Source organism: Pyrus communis, chromosome 13 (genome assembly GCF_041283825.1).
Source record: "Pyrus communis isolate YQ-2024b chromosome 13, ASM4128382v1, whole genome shotgun sequence".
Lineage (NCBI taxonomy): Eukaryota > Viridiplantae > Streptophyta > Magnoliopsida > Rosales > Rosaceae > Pyrus > Pyrus communis.
Genome location: NC_142577.1, coordinates 23,648,794 through 23,658,357, shown reverse-complemented (window position 1 = coordinate 23,658,357; position 9,564 = coordinate 23,648,794). Strand labels below are relative to the sequence as shown.

The window sequence follows — 9,564 nt, the reverse complement described above, 5'->3', positions numbered from 1 at the left end:
GCTTAGGGTAAAAATTCAGTGGACTAAAGTTAGATCTGGTTTGGTACTGAGGTGATTCTGAAAAAAGCTGCTATCAAAAAAAGCTGGGAGCTGTTTTTGTGTTTGGTAAACACTCAGCTTCAGCTTTTTTTCACAGTTTTGGGTGAAAAAAAGCCAAAAACAAGAAGCTGCAAAACCCAGCTTTGAAAAATCAGTTTTTTTTCACATATGTTTTACATAAAAGTTTACCAAACACTCTAAGACCTGGTTTGGTACTGAGGTGATTCTGAAAAAAGCTGCTATCAAAAAAAGCTGGGAGCTGTTTTTGTGTTTGGTAAACACTCAGCTTCAGCTTTTTTTCACAGTTTTGGGTGAAAAAAAGCCAAAAACAAGAAGCTGCAAAACCCAGCTTTGAAAAACCGGCTTTTTTTCACATCTGTTTTACATAAAAGTTTACCCAACACTCTAATACTGCTTTTTTTTTCTTCAAAAGCACTTTTACAAAAAAGTTTACCAAACACTCTGCGGCTTTATTTCACAGCTGCTTATTCTCACAGCACAGCAGAAGCAGCTTTTTTTCAAAGCACAGCAATACCAAACCAGCCCAATACTGCTTTTTTTTTTAAAAGCACTTTTACAAAAAAGTTTACCAAACACTCTGCTGCTTTATTTCACAGCTGCTTATTCTCACAGCACAACAAAAGCAACTTTTTTTTTCAAAGCACAGCAATACCAAACCAGCCCTAGCCTGCTAAGAACACACTTTGATATACAAAGTATTCAACCACTCGTGTTATAACACTTGATATATTAGACCATATTTCTGACACATTAAAAAAATCTCTTCTCAAATGAGCAGCATTTGATTTGTTTTGATAGAATTTTTAACAAAGAGGGTAAAGTGGAATTAAGATAGTAAATTGGCAAGGCATTGATGTTTTTAATTTTTTTGATTAGACATTTAAAAATTAAAAATAATGTGTAAGAATTAAAAATAGATGCGTATATATCATCGTCCTTTGTTTAGGTGACATTTTGGGATGACGATCCTCTCCTAATCTAAGAATGAGGATCCTCATGACCAAGAGATATGGATTGTTAGATGAAAATCTAACGGCTACAAATAGGAAGGTCTCTTTAAAGTTATAATAATTATAATCGTTGGATTTTCATCCAACAATCCACATTTCTTAATCACGAGGATCTTCAATTCAACAGCCCACATCTCTTGATCACGAGCATCCTCATCCTTAGATTAGAAGAGGATCCTGATCCGACATTTTGTTTGACTTTTACCAAAATTATCACTCTACTTTTACAAAATCAGTCAGAGCATAAACTACGTTTACACCTTCAATTTACCCTTACAGAGTACACGTGACGTAATGCAACGTCTGACTAACGTATAGTAGATTTTACAGACAGCGGTCTCCAATCCAAAGACCCAAATACCTCTCACCCCACCGCACTCTCTTCAGTCTCCAGCTGAAAAAAGCTCCGACCTTGGAGCCTTGGTGTCCACTCCACCCCTACCTCCCGCACGACGATCTAGGCCTCCCATTGCCTCTAACTAACTGACTGACTAACTACCGCTCCATGGACCGGAGGGGAACCGACAGCCCTGTCTACGCCCGCCAGTGGACGAGCGAGTCCACCGCCACTGTCGGCGGAGCTACATCTCCGGCAATGTCGCCGGTTCGTGGCCACCACGCGCGGTCCTCCTCCGCCAGCGGAGTTTCCAACATCAAACGCACTCAGAACTTTGCCGCCAAGGCCGCGGCCCAGCGCCTCGCTCAGGTCATGGCCTCGCAGACCGCCGACGACGACGACGACGAAGATGATGATCTAGGATTCCGGTACAGTGCTCCCCCACCGCTCTCTCTTTCCAGGAATGCTAACAGTCCCGGTGCTAAGCCTGCGCTTCCGTCTTTGAGGTCCACTACTAGATCGCCTTCGCCCGCGGTAAATCTCTGAACTTTCCCAATTATGAAATTTTATTGAGATTTTGGAATTTGAAATTTGCCGGTTGTGAGTACTGAGTGGTTGAATGAATTCGTCGAAATGCAATCAGACCGTGCTTGAATTTGAGCGGAAGGGAACTGGACGTGGATTTAGTTGCTCGTTGTATTTGAATTCTGGTTGTACGTTGCTCTGTGTAGTCTAATATATTATGAGTTTTGTGAAATTCTGCCGTCTTCTGTTTGAAAAAGGCTGCCTTTTGTGGGGATTTAGACCAGTGAGTGGAAAGTTTGATTGACTGAGTGAGTTGACCGGAAACTAAGACGTCTAGATTTGTTCATACACGGCTTAGATTAGTAGAAATTTACTTTTTTGTATTTAGCAAGGAATGTGTGTGTGTGTGTGTCTATGAATGGTATTGTGAATGGATGGGGAGGTTCAGGCTTCAATGCAGATGGCTAATTGAATGTTTGGATGTTTTAATTAGTTAGCTCGGACCTCTTTAGACGAAACTCCACAGGTTCGCTCAACATCAACAGGAAGGCCAGCAATGTCTCTTCGTGCGGCACCTCCATTGGTACCACCCAATAGAACACCGAGGACAGCAACTTCCATGCCACCACTGGACCCTCCCATCACTAATAGCAAAAAAGAGAATCGGTAAAAAAATCTTCTCTCTGATGTCATTTATATAGTTGAAATGTTTCAGAGGTTTAGGAATACAGTAAAGGGATAATTTTTTTGAATTCTGTCAATGTCTTGCTCATATCATAGTTTACCTTGGTTTTGACTATCATTCTCTTTCGGGATTTCAAATGTATACATACTATGTAAGGAATCCGATTAGTATCTTGCTAACAATGTCATTTTTATGGTTGATATAACCCTAAACAAGGACGGAAAACTGAACTTCCTATGGGCTTTTGTGATTGGGGGATCATTACACGTGAACAGGCTGACTAAAAAATTAATACTTTATGTGTGTATGCCAATCTTTGCAACTTATTTCTTACTTTAAATAGATTTCTGTGTTCGCTTCTATGCCTGTGGGACAGTCAATTTGGTTGAATAATACAACAAGTGAAGCTAATGGATGTGCACAAATTGCAGATTCTTATCAGAAATAGGAAATTACAAATCAAAAGATCCAGGAGATCAACGTGATGCTTCTGCACTCCGTGATGAAGTATGCCAATGAATTGCATCTATTTCAGTTTATTTGCCCCTAACATCTGAATATGTGCCATTTTTATACTACTTTAGATAAATATGGTATTATTTTCTATTTCCTATTGGTATTTATTCACTGTTTAAAATGCAGCTTGAAATGCTACAAGAAGAGAATGAGAATATTCTTGATAAGGTGCCATAAGTCATCCTTTCCTTTTCTTAAATAAGTAATTAGTTTAATCGACCTTATCTCTGACTGATTCCGCTATGAAATTTATCTTACAGCTTAGACATGAAGAAGAGAAATGCGATGAGACAGAGGCTAGAATTAGAGAACTTGAAAAACAGGTAAGTTCTATAATACAATAATCAGCTGCATAATGTCTGAGAGTGTGCTTTTATTAAATACAAAGTTGACTATATGTTTGTGAGTCTTCAGGTTGCTGCATTTGGAGAAGGCATGTCTTTGGATGCTAAATTCTTGAGCAGGTGTACTAAAGTTCACATAACCTTCACGTCTGCCTTTTTCATTCTCATTTTCCTTTAATGACATTTTTTCTCGTTGCTTTGCAGAAAGGAAGCTGCCTTGCGGCAAAAAGAGGTAATTAGGAAACTTGAATGTTTTATGTTTGCCCCACCTAATTACAAGTCAAACCTACTTAAATTTGTTCATAGGTGACTCTCTTGGTTGAAATTTTTTGTTTTTATCTAACTTTAATCTGGAGTTTGCTAAACCAGAATTCACATGAATTGGTTTTAGAGAAAACAAAACAAATAAAGCTAAAGAGGCTTTTTATTGTTATAGGTTGCACTAAAAGATGCAAAACAATCAAAAGATGGGGCCGAAAAGGAGGTTGCATCCCTTCAGTCTGAAGTTGAGGTAAGCATGCTACCATTAGGTCATTGTCAGTCTGCCAAAAAGAGTTTCTAAATTCAAGTCTGAAGCATAACAAAATTTTAAATATATAGATTCAATATACAAATATATAACTTTAGGAAACAGTACTCGGGAAAGTGCTTTAATTAGTATTTTGAGAGTATAATTTATTCTACATTGGATCTTTGAGGAATTTTCTATTGCTACTACTGCAACATCTTTTAATATTTGTCTTTAACTTAATTGCTTGGATCAGAAAGCAAAAGAAGCGAGTGCAGTTGTTATGAGACAACTCCATGGAGCTGAATCTGAAGTGAAATCTCTACGGTCAATGACACAAAGAATGATATTGACTCAGGAAGAAATGGTATGTATACACATAGTATAAGCACTTGATAGAGCATATTAGTAAGCCATCTGGGGACTGATTATTTAGTATATCCATATTTCAGGAAGAAGTAGTCCTCAAGAGGTGTTGGCTTGCACGCAATTGGGGTTTAGCTGCAAAGCTTGGTATTCTACATGATATGCTATGTCGTAATTTCTAGCATTTAGCTAGGAACTCATGATACATTTATATGTTTTTATTTTCTTTTTACGTTAATTCTGACAATTAATTACCCATTGATATCTGCTTTTGTTTGCCTTTGCTTGCATTTTATGTTATAGAAAATAAACTAAATTTGGTAATGAAAATGAAAACTTGTACGAGATAATAAAAAGAGGGCAATCTCTTAAGTAGTCAGAGCTGTTACCAGCATAATAGGGTTTCATGATGCCCACCCTTCATATGACTCAATTTTACTCAATCTCTGTTGTGCCTTGTAGGTATATGTGCAGATATTGCAGTTGCTAAGTACGAATACTGGTCATCATTAGCTCCTCTCCCATTTGAGGTCGTCATTTCTGCAGGACAAAGGGCTAAGGAGGAACTTTGGGAAAAAGCTAGTAATCATCACTGCAGAGTTTTTTGTTTAGTATATATTTTTGTATTGTTCGGTTCCGTGACAAGAGTAGTTCATTGTAGTTATGGCATGCTCTAATTCGTCTTACATTGAACAGGTAATGGTGGTCTTGAGAAGAGAAACAAACTGTTGCAAGACTTGGATGATCTTACTGGAGAAGGAAACATTGAGAGTATGCTTGCAGTTGAAATGGGGTTGAAGGAGCTTGCTTCCTTGAAGGTGCACTTCTGATGCATTGCCTGTCTTATTTTGTTCTCATACTGTTTTTTTTGTTTTTTTGTTATTCTCCGACTCAGACTCACCATGCTAGATTAACATTGGTCTCTTTTTACAGTCTGTATTAGGTTGCTTCAGTGTTTTTCTTTCTGTAATCTGTTGTTTTTTCTTTTTCTCACTAATATATGATGTTTTGTTCAACGAAGGTTGAGGATGAAATTGTGCTTGCATTGGCTCAACAACGGCGTCCAAACTCTGTTCGATTATCATTCTCGGGTATGCATTGTGTTTTTATATCATGTTGGCTTGGCTGGTTGGCTTTTCTTCTGTTATTTGTTATCATCTAAATTTCCTACTGTCTTTTGACCCATACGGGTATTTTCAGATATCAAATCACCTGCTGATCCAAAGTTTACGGAGGCTATTGGTATGCATTTTTTATTTTTTTATATATCAGGTCTTTTGGGTGATCCATAGTTTGCCATATTTGAAAATAAACAAATAAAATTTAGTACTGTTACTAACTTAATGGTTTCTTGCAGAATTGAGTCCCGAGGAGTCAGAGGATGTTCTTTTTAAGGAGGTCTGAAATTTCCATTCTTTTTACGTATTTGTGTCCCATTCATACAAAATCGTTCTTTCCATATACGCATTTACGTAATTACATGTACACTTCAATTGCTGAAATTCTATTTAACTGATGCTATTTTGACCTACCTTTGTGGCTAATATTCAACGTAATAATATGGTTTCTATCCATAGAAATATACCAGCTTGTTAATCAACTGCCACATACATTTGATTTATAGCAACTCAATAAAAAAAGTTGAGGTAATTACTTGTCATAATCTTCAAACTTATTAGTCATTTCATTTTTGGTCTAATAAACATACTTGTCTATGCGTTTCTTTGTTACAAATCATTTTTCACAAGGACATGATATTAATTATTGTTAATGTAATGATATTAAGCATATTCAACTGTCACAGGCATGGCTTACTTATTTTTGGAGAAGAGCCAAAGTTCTTGGTATAGAGGAGGACATTGCCAAAGAAAGAGTTCAGTTTTGGATTAACCGCAGTGGGCATGCACCGTCTTCACATGATGCTGTCGATGGTAAGTTTTGTTTATTTTTTTCCTCAAAATTTTACGTTTCACTCGGTCCTTGCACACAAAACTATTGCATTCTTTTTGAGATTCAGTATTACAGCGTTATGGGGTTTTGTTTATACCCGTGTTTTTGATCAGTTGAGGAAGGGTTGATGGAACTCAGGAAGTTGGGAATTGAGAGCCGGCTGTGGGAAGAATCCCGCAAGGCAATTGATCAAGACTCTTCCGTGTCTGTTGCACAGAAATCTGCTCCACGGTGAAAAACCTGTGCTTGAAACTCTGGAAGTAAAGATCTGTTTGATGTATAAGCTATTGCAAGCTATTTTATGTTTACTTCTTTTATTTGTGTTAACTGGTTTTGTTGTAGCAATTTTCATCTGAGCTTCTGCTTGATACACATGAGAAGTGAGTTCCTCCCTTGTAATGCCTCTATATACATAGTCACGAATCACGATCAAAGAGTTCCTTTTTTTGTACAAATCGAAATTTTAGTACGCCATTTACGTTTCTTTTAAAGGAAAACTAATGAAAATGATTTGAAATCTTTGAGTTTTAACGATAAGGACAAAATAAAAGATAAAGTGAATAGTATCATGATTGATTTTTTAGTGTAAAAATGTGGTTTTTCGTTAAAGCGAACAGTATTAAAAGCTTTTCATTAAAATTTTCTTCTTTTAATTCCACCCAATTAAGTTCCTACTCTGAATTCTGAACGCATAGGAGCTGATCGGAGTATCACCATCTACTGTTGTTGTTGGTTTTTCTACCTTGCGGCATTCAGTTATCCACCAACCATTTTCATGCCATTATATGGTAGGTATAACAATGACTCCTGTCGTCCATTCCGATGCTTCTGTGTATGTTTGTGTATGTGGTTTTGAAGAATACGGAAAAGTCCACTCTTATCTTTCAACGGCTCTTTCTGCTGACTATGGATATCTTTTTCCCACAACCACCCCTTCTCAGAATTATGAGATGAAACCTGGACCAAGTAATAATGGTAATATGTACGAATGGCCAAGTGCTGCAGTGTCCTTCATTTTGTACAACAAAGTTTGAATCTCTCATCTTGCAATTTAAAAATAATTTATTGTAATTATTCTATTATTTGTCAAAATAATGTTTGTGAATAGTGAAATGTGCAAACAACTTATATCGACAATTATGTAATCTAAGTCGATAATATGGCAATACGCTTGTTGATATTAAGTGGTTAAACGTGTCACATGATTAGGTAATCTGGACTAAAAAATTTTAGCTTTATGAATCATATTTTCCACACAAGACCTGCAGTGCTTATAGTGAAATACTTGTTTACATGATTTATGATTCACTTCATTTATGGGTCTTGAGAAAGAATAACATTAGGAAAATGGTTTTGTCCTCTCACAGATGGAACGTCGTAAAATGGCCGTTGAAGGATAATAAATATTCCTAATCTCTCTCTCACTCACTGGACTGTCTGTCACGCGGTCCATGGCACTTAGCACGCTCTGCAAGTTTTGCTGAAGCCGCTGGCCACTGTAACTAAAATATTGCAAGTGCCCACCGGGGGGGGGGGGGGGGGGTCATAACATAAGCTTACCACAAGAGTATGGGCAACTGATCAACCAACTGGGACCAAATTAACAAAGGAGAGAGAGAGAGAGAGAGAGAGAGAGAGAGAGAGAGAGAGAGAGAGAGAGAGATGTGTACAATTTGTTTTGTATTGTGGAGGATTGGATGGCACTTAGGAGGATAGGCAGCATGTGCACTTGAATATGATAGTAAGTAGTGCCCCCCATTGGGGCCATGGCCTTCTTGGTGGACTCCCCAGTCCCACCCCCCACCCCCCACCCCAGTAAAAAGAAAAGAGAAAGAAAACAAAGCATTCTTTTGGTGAAAAGGTGCGCATACATACGAAAGAAAGTAAGAGTAAAGACACTGGAATTCTAAAGGTAATTTTGACCCAATTCCCCTTCCCTATCGGTTTTTCCCCTTCCCATTTTGTGCAATGGGTCCCTTCTTTGCTAATTTAGGATTATTATAAACCCTAATCTATGAACCCTACACACATTGCACACACAACCCTACATGTTTTACATCATTTAGAATCTTCCTCTTTTATAATTAAAGTTTATGGTGATTAATTATATTTGCATATCTGTGATTTAGAGTATGTAACAATGCATTGCCTTACAAAAATTAGCAAAAAAACAACCCTGAAATTACAAATTGATCTACCCTGGGCCTATCAATCTTTCAAACTATTAAGTCGATACTTTTTTTGAGCATTTAATCAACTTAATATTAACTTACATGAACAACAAATTAATGTCACATGAGTTAATGTTCATCACGTTATATCTATAAAGTTAATGCTTTCTTTGGAAAGGTTCTTATTTTCTTGCTCATAAAGATTTCTATTAGTCTACATATTATCTTTGATGTCCGTACAAGGAAAAAATGGTCCATATATAATTTATGGAATTTGTTTTGTTAGCTGGAGTTTTATATTAGGTCGTGTTTTTGCTTGTTTGAATAAAAAGTTTAACTGATAAACATGTTCATAGCAAATATTGAAATGCATGGAAAGTTTTGAAAAATGGAACCGATAGTTTATTTGACCACAATCCTTGTATTTTGTACAAAAAAGTGTTGAGCTATAATATGCTTATCTGAATCCTTTTTCTTATCATCCCGTTGCTTAAATGGTTCATATTGCTACTGTAGATATGCAAGTTTCGTTTCTTCAAATATTATATCATTGATTGGGTTTAGAAAAAGCATCATTAAACAATATGATCACAATTGTCATTAATCCAAAACTAGAAGGATAAAGTGTAAACTCACCTTCAAATTTAAAGATTAGCCTACAAATGGACATATCTATCATGGTTTTCCTCATAATTATTACACTGAAATCATTACACTGGATTAGATTATGCTTGGTTAAGAGGCTTGGAGTTGGAACTCTCATACTTTTCTCTCCACAATTGCATTGGAAGGTAGTTGAGCTTGAGATGGGACCGCAAGAAAAGAAAAGGCAAACGTGGTGGGTGGGGGGAGGAGGTTTCCAAGATGAAAATGTAGAGACATGCTGTGGGCGGGCGGCAAGGCAGTGGCTTTTGGTAGGGTTTGCCTTTTGTGTCTACAAAACGAGTGATCTAGGGTTGGTAAAAAAAAAAAATTTAAGGGTAATATTAGAGGGATCAAATTTAAAGACTAAATTTACAAACTAAATGACGTGTCACCAATAATAATAAGCACATTTATCAACGTGTAAATAATAAATCAATCATCAACTTC

At 36.9% G+C, this 9,564-nt stretch overlaps 1 protein-coding gene across 1 annotated transcript; it reads left to right on the top strand.

Moving 5' to 3' along the window:
• Positions 1 to 1,304: 1,304 nt before the first annotated feature.
• On the top strand, positions 1,305 to 6,756 carry LOC137737348 (coiled-coil domain-containing protein SCD2). Its single transcript, XM_068476796.2, has 17 exons — positions 1,305 to 1,941; positions 2,426 to 2,598; positions 3,049 to 3,124; positions 3,260 to 3,301; positions 3,394 to 3,456; positions 3,548 to 3,597; positions 3,682 to 3,709; positions 3,914 to 3,988; positions 4,242 to 4,352; positions 4,438 to 4,498; positions 4,814 to 4,933; positions 5,048 to 5,169; positions 5,373 to 5,442; positions 5,552 to 5,593; positions 5,709 to 5,749; positions 6,156 to 6,282; positions 6,415 to 6,756. Exons 1-17 carry the CDS (start codon positions 1,576 to 1,578, stop codon positions 6,534 to 6,536), a joined length of 1,689 nt encoding a protein of 562 aa, XP_068332897.2. The 5' UTR covers positions 1,305 to 1,575; the 3' UTR covers positions 6,537 to 6,756.
• Positions 6,757 to 9,564: the final 2,808 nt, after the last annotated feature.